At 41.3% G+C, this 19,720-nt stretch overlaps 3 protein-coding genes across 6 annotated transcripts in view; all 3 read right to left on the bottom strand.

Annotated features, from left to right (window-relative positions):
* Positions 1 to 18,378, bottom strand: part of LOC115764454 (myb-like protein I) — a 62,348-nt gene extending 43,970 nt beyond the window's left edge. For all 3 annotated transcript variants that reach the window (XM_030707491.1, XM_030707500.1, XM_030707508.1), the window contains exon 1: positions 17,650 to 18,378. In XM_030707491.1, coding sequence (XP_030563351.1) covers positions 17,650 to 18,378 — 729 coding nt within the window. The remainder of the gene's footprint in view (positions 1 to 17,649) is intronic.
* Positions 54 to 3,139, bottom strand: LOC115764396. 2 transcript variants are annotated; one of them, XM_030707389.1, is made up of 2 exons: positions 2,691 to 3,139; positions 54 to 2,573 (listed from the first exon to the last, which is right to left on the bottom strand). In XM_030707389.1, exons 1-2 carry the CDS (start codon positions 3,042 to 3,044, stop codon positions 2,133 to 2,135), a joined length of 795 nt encoding a protein of 264 aa, XP_030563249.1. In that variant the 5' UTR covers positions 3,045 to 3,139; the 3' UTR covers positions 54 to 2,132. The 2 variants fall into 2 exon arrangements, with proteins under 2 accessions (XP_030563249.1, XP_030563239.1); XM_030707379.1 differs by having other exon boundaries at positions 54 to 3,138.
* LOC115764453 lies at positions 3,311 to 4,296 on the bottom strand. Its single transcript, XM_030707476.1, has 2 exons — positions 4,140 to 4,296; positions 3,311 to 4,086 (listed from the first exon to the last, which is right to left on the bottom strand). The coding sequence occupies exon 2, from the start codon at positions 4,032 to 4,034 to the stop codon at positions 3,516 to 3,518; it is 519 nt and encodes a 172-aa protein (XP_030563336.1). The 5' UTR covers positions 4,035 to 4,086; positions 4,140 to 4,296; the 3' UTR covers positions 3,311 to 3,515.
* Positions 18,379 to 19,720: the final 1,342 nt, after the last annotated feature.

Here is a 19,720-nt window from a genome sequence, read left to right as displayed (position 1 = left end):
GTTAAAGAACGCGTCAGCTGCTGTATACTCGTTGAAGTCAAATAAAGGACATATCAGCTAGAATTTTATTTTATTTGTACGTAATGCAAAATTATATCCAATTACACGACTTGAAAACTTTCTAGGGCTCTGTGATAGTAATTTTAGCCGAAAAATAACCGGTCCCAGAATCCAGTCTGTGAAGTGCTCGCAGAAGGGCATAACGCATCAGTTGCCTTGAATCGGGATCTTCCATATTTGTCTCAATTTCAGTTTTGCCAGCTTTTTTAATCTTATCGAGGTCAGCATCTTGATTAACTCCTTCGTACTTAACGTTCTCTGGATGTTCAGATTTTTTAGTTGCTTTTGCCGCTTCCTTTGCGTCTGGAACTGTTATCGGCACCTCAATAGTTCGAAAGGGCTTATAAGAGGGTATGGTACTGTCGTCTCTGCCCTTCTGCTGATAAGGCTCCGGGTTCTTTGATTGATAGAAACCGTCGTTTTGGCTACGGGAATCATGTGGAGTTTTATTAGACAAGCGCCTAAGATTTTCTTTTTGATGCAGAATTTTCAGCTTGCCGTCATGTAATCCATCAATTCGGCATGGAGCCTCACAGTATTCAGATTGGCCCATCCAGTGCCGCGACCTACAGCCAGAGTATTTCATGCTATTGTAGACTTGGGCACTCTTATAGCCATGGATATCAAGCAGGTCCACATTCCGATTCTTGCCTGGGCTTAAGCCAAGAATTTCGCCATCTGCCTCGTAATTATCTGTAGAGATAGGGCTCTGGTTAATGTTTGACTGCAAGTTCTTCTGAGAGGCATCTATTGAATATGCATTATCTGCACTGTCTTGCAAGGGATTACGAACTGAACCATCAGATTCGACTTGTTGGCTTATGTATTCGTCCAACATCTCGCCGGAATCAAAATTCATTTTATTTATGAATGGCACATGGAATTCTTCGACCCCGATGCAATTATCGTCTGTTATTTCGGCATCTCGCGTTCCGCACAGCTGTATTATAGACTTCACATTTCTTTCCAGCTCCGGATCCATTTTCTGTTCACTCCAAGTCTCGGTTAATTCATCTGGAAAATCTGATAGCACCGAGCTGTGAAGCTGTCCATCCTGATCATACTCAGATTCATTAGTTTGTCCGAGCTGGTCACTGTAAGCATTCATGCTACTATTCTGTTTGCTTAGATTACTTCCAGCGTTCAGATCTTCGTTACTTAGGTCCTGGTATGTTTCATTGCTGTTGTTACTATACGTTTCCTTCGGTACAGCATTTTCATTATGTGGGAATTCGATCCTGTTCGCATTCTGATGTTCATTGAGATGAGATAAGCCCTCAGCGCTCAGAACTTCCCCATCCAACGGCGGACTTTGCTCTGAGGTACTACACCGTCTGACAGGCATCCATGAGGGCGGGGCTAGGGTGCAACGACATAATGAGCGTACATAATAAGTTATCCCAAACAGACGGGACATCACAGCGGCTGTAGTTCATAGACAAGCGCTGATAATATTTGTATATAAATTTTGGTGCCGAAAATTTAGAATTTCCAAAGATAAGTTAAGAGCTTACGATAATTTGTAAAGTTCAAGAGCTACAGTAGACTAGTACAAGAAAATTATTCTATTAAATAATGTAACTGTCAGGGGCTGCTTGGATTAAGGGGAAAAACTTAAAACGGAATCTTGTCTTAATCCAGTATACAGAAACTAAAGGAGCTATTGCGACGCGTGAGTAAAAATGTAACCAAAACTGGAAAACAAACCATCATCGACAAACGCAAGCACTTCAGGAAGTCAACAAGGCTTCGGGTGAAATTCTAAAACAAGTTGTTCGCAAGCGGAAGAATGGAAGATTCTTTCGCTAATGACCGAACCGAGGGAGGTTATAGAATTCTAGAAAAATTCAATATAGATATCGCTTGAAATTTATAACACACTTAAGAGAATAACTGCATAATAAAATAAAGATAATGTTTGTATTAGAACATTTATATTGTTAATATCTTTTCTGAATTGCACACTTGAGCATTTTGCCCCAGGCCTTAAATATATAGAAAATCCTTCTAAACTATACTGCATATTTAGCATCGGAGAGGAAATAATACAGTATAGTTTAAGTGGACTTAATTTATTCGCAAGTGGGGCAAAAGCAGTATTTTTGGGAAATCCTTTCCTTTCTGTTCTGAAAGCGGTAGGCTTCACATATTGATATCAAGCTTGAGCAACCGCACTCCCGAGGACGTTCGGCTACTACAGCAGGGTCCATGCGATCGCATTCGGAGTAACTAGGGAAGGGGCATTTGGTCTTCACACAGTCGGTCGGTTCACGAGTTAATTGGCAGTTAGGCGGTATGCGGGACGCGCGACAGCACGGCATGGTTTGCCGAGGGCAGCCCTTGGCCTTCTGGTTGACGCAGTCCATACGTTTTTTGTCACGGCCCTGCATGCAACTGGTACGCGGACAGAGAGGCAAGCAACGCCGTGATATCTCGGGCGGAATGGAATCGCACCAGCAGCAGACGCGCTTGGGCACCATTCGAGGACAGCATTCCCACCACGTACGCTGAAACTGACGACACTTGTTCGATGGTCGATAGTACATCACGTCAAAGGGAATATCCGGGCACATGGGGCAACACTCGGGTGGATAATCCCATACGAGATTCCCTGCCCGCTCCTTACTTACTTTCTTTTCCCACATCGATATAAACTTGTCCGGCTTCCTTTTAAACTCTGATGCCTTGACAGGCTTTTCACAAATGTTATTCGAAATTCGCTTACTCGCGCAACAGGACTCATTTCGTTTTTCTGGACAATCCTGCTCGCTGCATGGCCGCACTGGAGGATCCGTTGGGCGACATGGCTTTGAGAGAAAGGTTTTGCAATCTTCAGTATTTGATACTGGGCAGTCCAGCGGGCGACGGGGATTATATTTTTCTCGCAACCTGTTAGTGCAATGGAAATGGATCTTGGGTATATGTTTCGGCTGACATCGCGTTATTGACCGAACGGTAACACCCGTGACCGCATTCCTTAGCATTGTAGAGATTAGCTTACGCTTATTAACAAAAGGAATAAATTTAAAATTTAATTGACATTACCGAAAGCTTATCCAAAAACTGTTATAAATGCCGGAAATATTTTTTGAACGATTGTTTTCACAAATTGTTTTCTCTGAGTTACCTAGCCAGGCTAACATGTGGGGGTTCGTAAAGGCCCAGACGTATCATTGACCATCCAATCTTGAATGGAGTTCCAATTTGGTTCCCCTACACAAGCCTTACGAGCTTAATGAAAGATTCAACCTTAACGAGAATAGTTGTTTATTTGTTGGGATATAAAGCAGCGGGGTCCTTCTGCCACAGTCGACTGTTGTTTATTCACAATAAAATATTGTGAAAGCAATGGGACTACAGCCGAAAGAGGAAGAAGGATCACGTTGCTGCATACTACAGATTAAAGACGAAATACAAAGAAGTACTTTGGACCCAATGGCACGGTGGAGGGATAATTAAAAGATTGGGCGTATTTGCGGCTTGGAATTAAGTAGAACATTGGCATACTTGGCCAGGACCTGATAGCGAGCCTTCGTTTTGGTCAAGGTCTGATCGAAAAATTGCTGACCTAGACCGCAAAAAACAGGGCGTCCATTGCAGAGCATTTCTGATGCGTCAAATCCATGAAAGTCGGCCAACAGCTGCGATCTTTGCAGGCCGCTGACTCTGGGTCTCGCGTCCGAATTGGCGTCTCTTTGTTGAGACTTGCCCTGCCCCTTTATAAAACCGTAGAGGTTGTCTAAAGGCTTGGGCCTTTCCAGGAGCGGCATTTGAAATTGATTTTCTACCGACTGGCACAGCGAATACTTGCGCTCGACGGGAACTACTCGTACGGTGGGTGGTGCAACATTTGGCTTAATCGATGCCACTGGAATGCTGCTGCGCAAGTTGCCCGTCTGCGCCTTAGAGTAACGCGTTAGGAACTTGGTCAGGCGCTCCGCACAGATCGTAGCCAGAATGGAGGTGCCCGCCATTAGAACTAGCTAATCTTGTTGCTAGATTTAGATCGTCTCTTCGTCTTATTGCCTGTTGTTAGTGAATTATTTAAAACAACAATAGATTTTGAAGATTTTGTTTACAATGATATGTGTGAGCTTAAAATCAATGCATTTGTTTGATTAACAGCAACTAGACAGTCGCTTCCCTTTGTGTATTCTTCAAGATTTTCACATGCAAACGGATCGAACTTTTTCTTTTAAACTCTCAAAATTTTGAATGTGAATATCTTTATACTGTTGTAAGTTTCGATTTATTCTCTCCTGGTTGCTGCTGATTTAAGTATTAATATATTGGCTCCGTTGCTTGGCTTGAGTTCTACGCACCGACAGTGAACAGCAACAGTAACAACAACAGTAATAACAAACGGCTAACAACAAACTGCGCATGTTTAGATTTAATTGAACATTTAGCCAAATTAAAATACATTTTATTACGCAGCCAAGAGACAAAGTCTTGCAGTGAAATGCAAAACAAGCCAAAACGCGCGCCCAATCAGCCAAACTTACCAAAAAGGCTAACAGGCAACCGGAGACAGACAGGGACGGAGACTGAGACAGAGACATAGACATAGACAAGGACTGAGACACTGGTAATGGAGACAGAGATCTTAAGTTGCTGGCCAGGCTTTAAAGCACGCAACGGTTTATTTGCCTTTTCGTATATTTTTTTTTCGGCTGTGAATTGTTGAATTTTTTTCTTATGCGAAATTTGGCACAGATTCGCAGCCATTTGAGACGGAACTAAGAGCCAAGTGGCCAACTGGTTTACAGGGTGCCTAGAAGGGGTGGTGCGGTGGGCTGGGGCCTGGAAAGGCAGCTAACATGCGTTCTGCAATTGTTTAATAGCCTAATTAAAATGTGCGCTCGAACAGGTTAAGAGCCTGGAAAGTTGTACAGCAGCAGCAGCAGCAGCAGCAGCGGCACATGCAAAAGCGCCGGCATCCAGTCACAGCTGCTGGCGCTATGTGACAGCTGACGAGTCGCAGTCACTGTATTGCAGTCACTGTCACTGTCACTGTCAGGCGGGTGGTTTGTCACTGCCTGCCTCAGCTTCTGCATTATTTTGTATTTTTCTCTCTGCATATTTCTTTTTTCGTTGCTTGCTCGCAATTACATTTGGTTGTTAATTGCATTATGCATATTTATGGACGGGCCCCCAGTTAGAGACTCAACTCCCGGACCCGGCACAATGCGGCTCATTAGCATACATCAGCGCGTTAAGCGCAGAATGAGTATCTGGCTCTGAAGGGTCTGAGTGGGTTTGAGCAAGTGTCTGAATGGGTTATATGTATCAGAGCTGTCTGTTAGTGAGTGCTAGCATCGCATCTCTGCGAACATGGGTGTCCGAGTGTGAGTGGGTCTACTTCTCTCCCCCAATCTGACATGCTCAACCACTCACTCTCTCTAACTCTAATTTAAATTAAAATATGAAAAATACTCGAGGCGACAGGGAGTGCAGCAAAGAGCGGACGAGCAGCAGAAAATGTGTGTGAAAATCAAATCTAAAATAGCTGCCGGACATAACATAATCAAATTGAATGTGGCCAGTCCAAAGCATAAGAGCTGTGAATGTTCATGCTTTGTGTGGGACTTGAAGACTTGATGACACGCATCTAAATTTAATGTTAGCATTTTCTTTACTCGTATAAATAAATGCATATGTTTTTGGATAATAAACTTCATAGCATTTCAATCTTGGCATTAAAGGTTAACGCATAAAACTTAAATACATATAATTATGAAATTTAACTGAGGTAAAATAATTTAAGCCTCTTTGGATAAATTACCCACTTTGCTCACTTAGCTGTTGCTTAATATGCCATAAAATATTTGAAGTTTCCTAATTCTCGATAAACTTAGATGTTTTAGCTTCAAGTACATAGCTGTCCTTACACTCTCCACATACCTTTGCATATCTGAAGGGAAAAACATTCAAGTGTTTCTTTTTGCCTTCTCAACACTCTACTTGGGGTGTCCAAGCAACTTCAATCAAACCTTAAGCAAACAGCTGTAGCTCAACCCACTCACCCACATGCCAAAATAACACACACACCCGCATACGCGCACACACACAACTCCGCTTATCGGAATTTTCTTGCCAGCCAAGTATTGTCCAAGTGGAAGTACTCGTGTATATATATGCCTACTCATAGTGTGAGGGTTTCTTGTGAGTGTGAGCTCCCAATCTCCCTAGCCAGATGCCCGGCTGCCGTTTGCTGTGCGCCTGCTATGACGCAGAGCTGTGCCGAGAGAGAAAGAGAGCGTAGGACAGTAATGAGTACGATGTGGTCAGAACTAAGCACGTGAGTGCAGCACGCTTGGAAAGTCGCGACAAATGGCGGTAATAAATAAATATGCCATTAACCCACTTGGAAAGCGGACGCAACGTCATTTCCACATGCAAAAATATGTGCAAATTTTAGGCGGCATTTGTATATCAATATGAGGCAGCGGAAAACTTTCTAATCGCACAATAATTGCAGGCAGAAAAGGAGAATAAGTTGCTGCAGCCGCAGCTGCCATGCAACAATTAAATGTTGCCTCTGCAACATGCTGCTAAGAAATTTGTAGTCATGTTGCCAAGCTCTTTTGGAGCTAACAGCGTGACCGTGAGCATATTCATCGACTGTGCAAGAATCACGTGAACAAATTGAAGAAATAATGTATGCCGTCTAGTCAGAATCTATTTGCTACTGAAATAAATACAAAATAAATGAAAGCTCGCCCTAGTCCAAATTTTGGATTAATCGAGCTGTATATATGAACAATAAATGCATAACGATAGAAAATAATTGACTAATTAACTAATAATCGATTAATCGAGAATAAATCAAGCATTGGGCAAGGCCCCACTCTTAAACAGCTAATAAAAACTCACACCCACTTTTGAGGCAACATTTACTTTGGCTTGGCGTAAAAAATAATAATAAATTAAATATAGATCATTTTTAAGTCGATAACTAAAACTCAATAAGACAACAATCATTTCAATTGGCCAGGGCCACAATATTCTCACGCTGCCACCTCTAATCAGCTGCTAAGCCATTTGCATTCACACCTTGGCAACATGTTGCCGGGTTAAGTGCTTGGCAACATAATATTGGCGATTGCGCGTCCACATTAATTTATATGCCGCGATTAGGGGCAGCCCCAAAAGAGTTTTTGTCCAACATCGGATTTTTGGTTCGACTGGCAATTTACAACTTTGACTAAATAAAATTTATTGTAATGACAGTCGCACGACATTTTATAATTAAGTCAAATTGTTGGCCAGCCAAAAAACCGGTACCGATACCTGGCATGCCATTTAGCTGATCTGGCTGATTGATGTGGCTGCTCTCGCCAGTACTCCATATGCGGACGCTCTATCGATGATCGCCAGAGAGAAGGGGGCGGCATAAGCTCAGTCCAGTACGAGCCAGAGCCAATGCCAATTAGGCCGACCTTAATATCCAGGCAGCCCCCCTCCGGCAATTAAATGAAACGGAATAAAACGATACGGAACAGGACCCGCTGATGGTAGCTAACTCGGGCCCGGGACAGCAATACGTATCGTTTAATTGAAATAATTACACATTAAGTGCATTAATTATTTTTTCACTCGCGTTTTGCAACCACATGCAAACGTGGCGACGCGCCTGAAAGTCGCCTGCGCCTTTTTCTCCGTAATTATTAATTTAAAGCATTCGACTCCGCTGGGTATCGTAGGATATAGCCACAATTAGTTGTTGTTCCAGCAGTTGTAGGCACAGCAGTAACAACAATAACAACAAGAACAACAACAACTGCAGTAAAAAGCAACGACAACAACTGCAACTTGCAACTCGTTTTGTTAGCTCATAATTATTAAGGCGAAATCATAATTAAAAATATATTTAGCCAGGTTTTGAAATATGCTTAGATGGCCGTGGGGCGACGACTCCTGCAACGAGCTCCAGTTCCAGCTAGCAGCTAGTTAATATATCTACCCATGGAGAGGGTGCAGCAAGACTGGCGATTTGAGGGTAGCTGAGTTAATTAAATTCAGCTAACTTCCTAGAAGTTGAGCTTAACACGTTGTTGCTATCTTGTACAATTCAAGAATCAGGTATTATTTAATCAGGGTAAGATTATAATAATTGAAAGATTTTAATGAGGATAGAAGGAAATATATATTTTTAAATTTGCTTCAAGTTAATGACTTGCAGTTCTGTGTCATATATACATTATCTAAATATTAATTGCTACTTGGAGAAACTGGTTGGTTTCTCGTGGAGTACTGAGTCTAATTAAAGGTATTGCAATACTACATTTTTTGAAAACCGAACTCCTTATAATGTATGGTTCGATTCAGTTTTGGGTTCACCTGTTATTCAACCGATTAGAGTTTCTTCTCATGGAGAATAAAATATTCTGATTCCGGGTTCAAACCAGTTCGGCTTAAACTAGGCTTTCAGTCTTAAAAGCAGTAATATAAAATGGTCTTAGCTAAAAAAGTAGCTCAAAGCCTAACAATTTCAAAAAAGATTTTAAGTGAACGCCCAATCACAATCATTTCATACTAATTTCTGCTTTTGCCATTTTCTACTTAATTACGCCCAGTTCTGCCAGCTGATAGCAAGTTGTAATACGTTATTATTAACTAGAATAAAGTTGTTTGCAACTAATTGATAATGGGTGCACAATATGTGTGGGGGTAAAGTGTAGAAGCACCCTGTATGCATGCCGAGCACCATGTAATTAGTCGTTTGGCTAATTGCAACTAATGTGCATATAAGAGCAAAGACTTTTTAATATTTTGTTACTAACATCAATATTGTAGCTGCTGTTGTGTTTGTTGTTATTGCTGCTGTTCTTTTATTGTTGTCAATGCCAATTAAGTGAAATTTATGTGCTTCAATAAATTATGAGTGCCGCAGCTGACATATGCGCAGTGTCAGAGTAAACAAGCCAAAAACAGCAAAGCAAACTTTTTGTCCAAGGATACCCTGAAAAATGAGTTGGCTTGATTGGTTGGTTTTCGGGACGACACATGTCGCTAAGGTAAAATAGTTATTAGTGAATATACATATACAGCATATAGAGCAGAATATTTGAACAGAACAGAAGACACATGACACTGTGACGCGTTGCACATACGCCACATTGCCCGCCCCACACAACCACCCAACGGCATTGTACGAACTAATAAAACAATTGAAGTGCTGCGATCATGGTAAGAGGTCGGGCGCGAACGAACCCAGGAACAACCCACAGCAGTTGACTGCAATAATTATTCAAACAAATTTCGCTGGCGCCACAGCGAGGCAGCAACAGCAGGAGGCAGATGAAAAGGAAGACCAAGGGACAGGAGGTTCATTGGCAGCCGCATCAAGCAACGTCGCCAGGTTGTAGCCGCTGTTGACCCAGCCAACTGAGTGAATAGATGACTATTATTGCGCACAAGTTAACCTGTTTTAGTAATTAATTTGGGTATTGTATGTTTTAATTAGTTGCACGGAGCAGCAGCGGCAGCAGCAGCTACAAAGGCAGCTGACAGATGTTTGCCACCAATTTGGCCAGAGTATGGGTCATAAAGGGATCCACACTCCAATCACTTTTGGCTAGAGTATGGGCCATAAAAGGATCCACACTCAAAGCACTTTTGAAGTAGGTTCTATTCCCACAGAGGAAAACATCTCTTGTTAAATTCATATCTAAGAAAGTTGCAATCATGTCAAGAATTCAGAAGTTTGTAAAACAGTTCAAAGTACAATTTTTTAAAAATCTTTTGTAAATCAATTTAATTGTAGGCTATAATAGTTTTGCATATTTCGCAACATAATATACATATACATAATCATAATCATCATACATATACATAAATCATTTACAAATAGTTGCAAATTATCATTAAATGTATTCATAATGTAATGAAAAATTAAGTTTTGCCCAAAGTACAGATAGATATATTAGCTAAGATCGTTTAAAATGCGATTCCGGTTTGCTGGACGAAAGCTTGTTTGTTTAATATTTTCTTCTTTCGTTCACTCCCCGCTCTGCTTTCCTTATGCTTTCCTGTTTTCCGCCCATTTCGGGTCATTCAGAAAACACAAGCTACACGTTACTTATTCGCATTGGCATTGTTTGTGCTCTTGCTGGCCACACCCAGGAGCAAACGCAAACTCTAAGCAAATAGAGAAAAAATTATGCATTTTCTTCTCGAATTTAGTATGCCATCTGCGAGTGCATCTATGAAAACGACTCCTCGAGCCAGTTGGCCCGCTCATAATAAACGAATTAGCGCCTCCAGCTAAATGGCCAAAGAATGCGCCTTTATTGCAATTATCGAGTTCGAGTTCCAACTGCAGCGCCAACTTTGGCTCTTTCTTTCGACTTGTGTGGAGCTCCGCTGGGACTGTTGCATGGCTGGCTTGAATAAACAACTGAGCCGCTGCTGCCCTGGCCCAGTCACCGGGCTGCCAGCCCCTCTACTTGCCCCTGTCCCCTCATTGGCCCCGAATAATCACATAAAATATTAATGCTGGCTTAAAACCAGGTACGTTTCGCTCATGGCCAATTTCTTTTGGGGCCACAAACGCAGCGCTAACAAATAGAAAAATTATCGCAATTGTGGCATCTCTTTTATGTTTAGTCGCCGTTTGTGGGTTTGTGTTGCTGTAGTTGTGGGTTTTACCTTATGCCAAAACGAATGTGCATTTAATTTGTAAAGCAGACGGGCAACACTCAAAAAAATTAAACACTAATTGCACAAAGTTAAAACCAAGTATACTAAAAAGTAAAAAGAAAAGTGCCGAAGAATGTTTACCCTAGCGGCTTGTTTTTATACTCAGCTGCGTTTAGTACAAAATTCAATTGCCAACTGATTAGTTATATGGGAGCTATATTATACAGTTGTGCGAAGCTCAGATTTGACTTTAAATAGACAGCAAGTTAAAGCTCGAAGCTGGCTGAGATGAGATAAACGAGAGAAGCATAAAAATGTTCTGACGGTTTTATTTAGTGAATGATGCTCTCGACCAAATTTGACGAAAATTCTTAAAAAAATATATAGGAAAACATTGAAAATGTAAACCAACTCGCAGTATATATAACAAGCCTAGGGGTAATATAATGTTCTCTTACTTGCAGACTGAGATAAATTCACAAAAACATATATTTATATTATTTATAGTTCATGCCATAATGAGCTCTATAGTCATCATTTTTAAATCTGTCCCTCAGTGTAATCCACTCGCATTGGCCAAATTGTCCCGCTGATGCATAAAACATCAATGCGATGGCCGAAGTGGTGCCACGTACGACTCCAGAGGCCGCAGCTCAAAGAAGCGCAAAATAAATGCCAAAATAAAAATAGCAACAACAAACTGCAGCAATAACAACAATAAAAACAACAAATATTATGCCTGCTGGCAACAGTTTTTCAAATCCCAAAAAACAACTGCAACAACAACTGCAACGGGTACTCATAGTCGTACTCGTACTCGTTCAAACATGGTCATAATCACGCGTTAAATTAATGAGTTTAAATGCTATTTTTGGCTTTAACTATTGCTGGCTTACACACACACACACACAGACACACACAGACACAGGCACATCGAGTTACCGAGGGGCATTTAATTGAGTGTAGCAAAGTTGAACCAACAACGTCGCTGCAGCACTCTACCAATCTGCCACTCGGTTGCAAATTATGAGAGGCCCGCCAAGTTCAGGCTCAAAACGTGGCGCATGCGCAGCTCACAACTCGCAGCTTGCAACTGGCAACTGGCAACTAGCAAACTTGCAACCGGCTCGACTCGCCAATATTAAATTTATTTTAATGCGCGCGCGCTCATTGCAGAGACGCTTCCCGTCTTGTCCCGGTTCGGTTTCAATCTCAGCATCAAGACCCCGTCTTATATGGCCAGTGGGCATAGGTATTGTTTTGCTGCCTTGATTTCCACCGCCTTGGCTTGTCGCGCGGGCTTTAATGATAATGTGCTGCGCTTTATGTTTTATTAAGTACAAGTATTCACCCGGCCCAACTCGCTGACTGACCGTTGAATTTGGTCCGCTTCTTGCTAATTACTTGGCCTGCTCTTTTAGCCAGTTATTGCTGCAGCTACAGCAACGGTTTTTAAGTTTGGCTTAGGTAAGAGGTCAACCGCATATGCAGATGTGCAGCACTTTTGCACGTGGCGGCAGATATAAATACAGGCACAGATATCAATAGAGATACGGCCATAAATGCAATGCAGATGCCGATATGAAAGCATACACAGATACACACTCTGTAATGTATAGATACATTCATTTAGTTGCGTTTACGGTAGCATATGGCAGATGACTAAGCAAAGGTCAGGGCTCAGCAATAAAGAACTCTAGGCTGGCAAAGGGCAAACTAGCTGATCTATAAAGAACAATGGCTTCATAAGTTAAACATATTTTCATCACTTGAGGCAGCAACGAAAATTCCACACAGCGAAATCTTGAGGTTCATAAGAACATGGATTTTTGGAACTAAGGACTTATGCGAGCTCGTGTAGTGACTAATCTTAAACTTATCTAATTTTATATTTTATTTCACATAAGATTATTATTTTAATAAGTTTTTTAGGTTTCAGGCTTTGAATTTTATGTGCTTATTGAATGACATATGATCCCCCTTTCTCCTTTTAATTTGTATTCCGCTCGAGAATTGCCTTTAAGAAGGATTCACTTATCCTACGCTTAAATGTCTCATTTTAAAAGTTTATAGTCACAAAATTAGCTCATTTTCCCATTAGCATTCAAATTTTAAAATATTTAATACGCTTAGCCGCCACTATCAGCGGGCAGGTGGAGTTGTTCACATGCTTGTCATATCCAAGCGCGAACGGAGTCTCCAGCTCTATTTGTAGCTTATACTACTTAACAAATGCAAGCAGCAATAACTGCACAAGCATCAATAACAACAACACAACTTCAGAATTGTGGGCAACGTCAACAACATTGTTAATAATTTTTTAATACCCATCATAATTAAGACGAAGACAATTTGCCATTTGCTGTCTTTTTTTGCGTAAGTAAAATGAAATTAAGGCAAGTCAAGGCCTCCGCTGAGAACAGAAGGGGTGGTGTTGGGGTGCAGGGGGTGTATAAAATGAAAAATGAGCTCAACGTCAAAAAAAATCAACTTGCCATATAATATCGGCCCATAAATGCAGCGCCTGATGATTATTGGCATTACGTGGACGTGCATAAGTACAGCTTGCATTATAATTAATTTATAATTAAATACGCTGCCAATTTCAAGTTGCATGCAGCTGACGGAGCAACCGCAGCAACAATAACAACAAGAACGACAGCCGCAGCAGCAGCACGCAGAAACAGCAACAATACCGACAACAACAACAACAAGAACAACAACAACTACCGACAACAACAACAACGACAATCGTCCGACACACAAATTGCTTTGTAATTTATTTGCAATTAATTTTGAATTAATACAACAAAAAATAATAAAGAAAAAACCACAAATTGTCCGTATGGAATTTGGGTCTTGTCTTGGCTGCGACTTACACTTACACCTCAGACAGCGGGGGGAAACATTATCCACATAAATACTGAGTTTTTGGGGGCAGCCGAAGAGCCTGTCAAATGTCAGCCATGTGAAAGCGACGGTGAAGGCGTGTCGAATGTGGGACTAAAGCTGAGAACCTGCTGCCGCTGTAGTTGCTGCTTCAGCTTGGGAAACTCTTCGTAAATAGTAAGTCGAGGATATTGAAAATATGTAAAGTGGAGATTAATTAATTTTTCAGCGAGATAACTAAATTAATTGATAAAAGTTGCTCACGAAACTTGATTTATTGATAGACTAATTTAAAAGTTGTTTGTAATACCAAGAAAATAAAATGATATTTTTGTTTAATTTAGTTAATTTCTAGGATTCATATAACTTGAAAAAAATAAAAAAAAAATATTAATATTAATATTAAATTATATGTTAAAAGTCTGGTATATTAGATAATATAAAAAGCATTTGTATTTAGTTCCAATTATAAAATAAACGAATTTGTTACTTTTTCAATATTAGTTTTTACTTTCAAATTATAAAATACTATTTGAAAATTTAAAAAATTAATATAAAATGTATAATATATAATAAAATAATTAATAATAACATATTATATCTTCAGACTTTAATTATTTAAATCACCAATAAACACCTATTTGAGCACATGCACTCTGCGCTTTTTTGCTGAGCCCAATTCAAAGGTATTTGCGGGTTGATTTCTTTATCGCGCTGTTCACTCACCTCATTTGCAGTCAATTTTCGCGCTGCTCGGCGGTCATAAAAATTGTTGCAGAAAACATTCTTTTTAATAAGCAATTATTGTCTGCTCCTTTTAAACGTTGACGCGTAGAGACTCTTAACTAATTACAAACGATTTACATGCCATGCAGCTAAGGCCAGAGAGTGGAAGAGAGAGGTGGACAGAGAGACGGGAGAGAGGTAGGGAGCACAAGCCCCAGAACTGGGCCCAGAACCAGGCCAGGCCTCCGGTTCGCTTGTGGATAATCCCGCTTTAAATATTTGCAACATTTAAAGTAAATGCAGAAACCGGTTGCCACTCTTAGCTGCCAGTTGCTGTTCTGTGCTCTTGCCGATCATCATGATGATGACGTTGCAGATGTGAATGCGAAAGCACACTCATACACTCTACACACACACACACGCATACACACACCCACCCAGCAGGGCAGAAGAGGCAGCGCACATGAAATCCGCTTGGCACTCACGTAGCCGCAGCCGTGTCAAACGTGGCAGCCACCACGCAGCAGAAGGCATCCTCATTGCACATGCGCAACATGTGCGCTGTAAAGCGAGTAAAGGCGTAAGTATGAGTATGAACATGAGTGTGAGTGCGAGTGCGAATAGTGCAACCAGCCTGTGCTTATTCAGCGCAGCTTGTAATTAGCGACTTTAGACTTTAAATTAGAGTACATGTGCGGACTGCGGTGCTTTCACCAGAGCCCGGCCGGGCCAAGCCTCGGGCTGAGCAGGCTCATTAGACGCTGCAGTTGCCAACATGAGTCACCCAGCGGGCTGGCTGCCGCCTTGGCCTCAAATGCAGCATTGAAATTGCAGTTGCGCTGCCAAAGCCGTCAAATTGCGTAGCCAATGGGCTGCCCGACTGCCCCGATCATAATTAGCTGTAATATATTGTGAACTGCACCCAGCTCCGCTTCCCCAGCTGCTGTCAGTGCGCTATTGTGAAGTTGCTTAACTCGAAATACCCTTACAACAGAGTTGCTCGCCAATGTCTTGAGGCTGTGCAACTAAAATTGTGGCAAACACTTTTCACAAGGCGTCATAGTTGTTATGAGACTATTGTTATTAATTTAAACTAAAAACTAAATTGATTAATTAATTAATTTTAGGAATAATATTTTACAACTTTTGCTATCCTTGCAAGTGTATGTAAATTTCGGTATTTTAAAAACTTGGCTTTTCTCACTCTTTTTTTCTGTGGCCTTTAATACGATCTTTATAGCACCTGGATTTTCTTGTTTCCAGTCGCCAATATAAATTTATTTCTTTTTTTGTACGAGTGTGTGAGTGAATGTGTGTGTGAGAGTGTGTGTTTGTGTGTGTGCTGATTATTTTGCGCTTATTATTTGGCTTATGCGATTTTTTTTCTTGCTGCTGTCGTTTCTTTTTTGTTTAATTTTCAATAAATGCTGCTGGTTTATTATTGTCGCTCTTGTTGTTGCTGCTGACTCTATTGTGTGTGTGTGTGTGTGTGTGTGTGTGTGTGTGTGTGTGTTTGGATCAGGCGATTACTCATTTGACTGCATGCACATAAATTTTATGCACTTTTTTGATTGCTTTATTTTTATTAATTGCTTTTTACAACATTTTGTTTGGCTTTTTGAGCATTACAAGTCGCATTTTAGTTGCATGATTTGCTCAAGGGAAAACGGCAGGCGGTATGCAGGGGTCGCTGGCAGGGATAAGAGGGGGCCTAAATCGCATGAGAGGGTGTCACTCGTTGTGTGTGCGTGTCGTGTGAGCTGATTGTGTCATTAGAATGAATGCGGATCGGACAGAGACAAAGCGAGCAAAGCCAAAATGCGGTCAAAGATATCAAATATGTTTCTATTATTTATCGAATATGGAATGGCCAACAAAGAGAACAATTCGATTATTTTATAATTGCAGTTACTTGTGAATCAATTTGAATACAATTTCTTTTTCACTCAATCAGGAAGATTTAGATTTGAATTCATTTAAATTTAAATTTGATGGAAAAAATGTTTATATAATAGAAAAAGAAAATATGGTTTAAAATTAATGATTCGAAAAAATATACAATTTTGATTTGTTTGCCTAAATTTGCTGCACATCATAATTTTATGGATCCGAAATTTGTAATTGCCTTTATTGCTTTTGTCAGCCTGAACCTACTCGAAAAGGGACAGCATTTCGGCCATAATTTAGCCCAATTTTACGAGCAACGACAACAATCGCCTTAGACTTAAAATTAAACAAAAATAAACTTGAAACTTGAGAGAAAAAAAAAACTGATTTAAGCTCGGTTCGGCTATCGACGGATCGGCGTCTTCAATGTTGTTTTCCTATTGGCATTGTTGCTGTTGTTCTTGTTGTTGTTGTTGCTGTTGGTTTCTGCTGATTCGCCAAGCAACTATGCGCCAGCAGGCACAGATCGAGCCCAGGCAAAGCCAATGCGAGCCCAAGCGAACTGAGCCAACGAGGACATGCGAAATTTTTTATTTATTGCTGACAATTGCACAAACTTTTTTGTGATCTCATTTTGTTGGTGTTGTTGTTGTTGTTGTCGCTGTTTTGTTTTTTGCTCAGTTTTTATGGTCATTAAAATTGGGACAAATATTTGACCGAGTGTTGCTGCCGCTGTTGTATTAAGTTTTCGGCATTTGTTTTTTATTTATTTACTCGTTTTTTGTTTTGTTTTTGTTATTGTTGTTTTGTTTTTGTTTTTGCGCACGACATGGCTTCAGCCTGCGGCTGCTTTATAACGTTTTGTAGCGTAAAATGTTTGACGCCAAGTTTGCCCTTGACGCTCGGCCTGAGTTGCAGGAATTGTCAAAGTTGTTGTAGTGGCAACATTTTGCGGCAAGCTCGCTGATTTCATGATTAGCCAGTCGGTGCCGCGACTAATTAATGATCGCCGCGCCGCTTGCATGCTAATTAAATGCAAACCAATTTAAGTATTCAACTAGAGATGCGCGCGTGACCATATTATTTGTCACGCAGAACCAAGCGAGACTATTTTCGTGTCAATGGCAAGAGTTTAGAATAGATTTTAGAGGAGTTAAATATAGTTTTCTGCGTGATTCGTAATATTGCACTACATTTTCGATTTCAAAAAGGCACTAACTTTTATAAATAATGCAAGAATCGAATTTGGTTTATAATACCCCATTTTTCTATTAAAAACGCAATTAATTTTGTTTTATTATCTCTTCAACTATGCACTTGATCGTTTTTATCCGCCCAGCTGATCTATTTCGATTGCGCTTCATTTAACCCCCTTAAGCACGACTCACGCAGTTGCTCTGATTAGAAAATTCTAATTGGAAATGTTTGCGTTTAGCGACTCACCGACTCGGTTTTGATGTTGAGCGCCAGCACATGCGACGAGCTGTTGGAGGAGACAGATGGCGGCGAAGCGGGCGTGGCACCGCCACATGGTGACTGCGCCGCAGCGGCCGCTGGCGAGCAGCGGCTGAGCAGCGGGCTGGCCTCGCGCAGGGGGCTGGCGAGGGCGACGCCGATGCCGATCGTGCCGCTTTGGGAGTAGGGCGAACCGGGCGACTTGTTGGCATTTGTGGAGCAATTGGAGGGCACTACGGCCGCGGTGGTACAGCTGGTCAAAGTGCTGGCTGACGAGCTGGACGAGCTGGATGAGCTGGAGGAGGAGGATGATGATGAGCTGCTGCTGCTGTTGGCATTGCTGTTGTTGTTATTGTTGCTACTGTTAATATTGTTGTTGCTGCTGCTGCTGCATATCAATGCTTGCATTTTGGTATTGTTGTTGTTGTTGTTATTGTTGCTGACGGCGCTGTTGTTGTTGTTGACACTAGCACCTGGCATGATGCTGCCATCGCAAAACTCTCGCTTTACAATGTTGCTGGCAGTGTTGTTGCTGCTGCCGTTGTTGTTGCTGTTGCTGCTGCTGTTATTGTTGTTATTGTTGTTGCTGCTGCTGCTGCCGGGCGTCGCTACAATAGCCGCCTCGCAGGGCAGCACCGTACCCAGCATCTTGTCGAGCTTATACTGTGACGTGGTGGATTCAGCGGCGCCGGCAGAGTCCTCGCAGCCCTCGGCCATGTCACTGACCCGCTCGCATTGTGTGCGCCGTCTGCAAGAAAGGTGAGCAAAGAAGTCAAGAGTTGCCTTTAATCAAACAGTTCAGCTTCAAAGGATCATCTTAACAGGTTGTCATCGTGTGGGTGTAAACAATAAATGAATGACTTGCATGAGTTATATTTCGTATATATGACAAAATTTAACGCTGTGCAGCAGGATTCGAGTTCCCCTTTGTCTGCTTTGTCAGCAACTATTCGGCATATTAGCTTATAGGTTTGATAGAACTAAATTATTTTCTATTTGTAATCATCTAATTAATAAAATCAATATGCTATTGCGCGAAATAAAGTGAAATTTGAAGTCTTACAGTAATATTTTAATTAGAATAATAGTTCTACATATAATTTCTACCTTAGCTAAGAATATAACCTGTTGCTTTATCCGTCTAAGACCTATTAACGGCTGGCTGAACCCTTGCTTAGCATTAATATAATAATAATATAATAATACTTGAAATATCTGGAAACAATAAAAAGAGCATTTATCAGCCTGAATTTTAAATATATCCCTGCCGGAATACAAGTGTCCTCATACAAAAACTTAACTTCTGACCTGTAGGAGCTTTTTTATATCGAAAAGATATAAAATTAATTTCGCAAGAGTATCTAATTTTCGGCACCTCGAGGGTATAATATTTGTGAAATTTCTTAATAGGTATGCCAATGTGTCTACGGAAGTTAATTGCCATTAAAATGCAGCTGGTTATGCGAACAACCCTATCGACGGGCATTTGGCTAAATGGTGACTGTACCTGTGCCTTTTGCCTGCTACGGCTCATAATTTAGAATTTACATTTATCGAATATATTTCGTGCACTTAAAACTCATGCCCAAGCGCATTAATTTCATTAATTATCCCTGTTGCCATCCGGTTGACCACAGCAACACAGCAAAAGCAACAAACAAAATAACAAAAGCCAAAAGCAGCGTCAGCGGCAAGGGGGAAGCGGAAAAGGCGGAGGCGGGCCTTTGGTGTGGGAAGCGTCGCACACATGCCGCATAATTTTGCAAATGCAAAACGTTGCCTCGAGTCCGAGTCCTGTGCATGTCCTTGCAAGCCACGACGACCTGCACTGGACAATGACTCCGCCGTGGAAGAAGGGGATTCGCAAAGTAGCTACAGCAGCGCAGTGTGGCTTCCAGCGGGTGGTTAGGGCTGCCCGCCGCCTGTCGTAATCGAAAATTTTACACCTACTCCGCATTATAATTTATATGCCTGGCGGGACGGGGTCCAGACTCTGAAAGGGAATGAGTCACGTCTGGCAAGAAAGTTTTTGTTATACATACATACATATGTTTCGAGC

The sequence above is a fragment of the Drosophila novamexicana genome, unplaced genomic scaffold, assembly GCF_003285875.2.
Source record: "Drosophila novamexicana strain 15010-1031.04,08,12 unplaced genomic scaffold, DnovRS2.1 tig00000008-arrow-pilon, whole genome shotgun sequence".
Classification (NCBI taxonomy): Eukaryota; Metazoa; Arthropoda; class Insecta; order Diptera; family Drosophilidae; genus Drosophila; species Drosophila novamexicana.
Note: the sequence above shows the minus strand (reverse complement) of the source record. Positions and strands in the feature narration are given on the sequence as shown.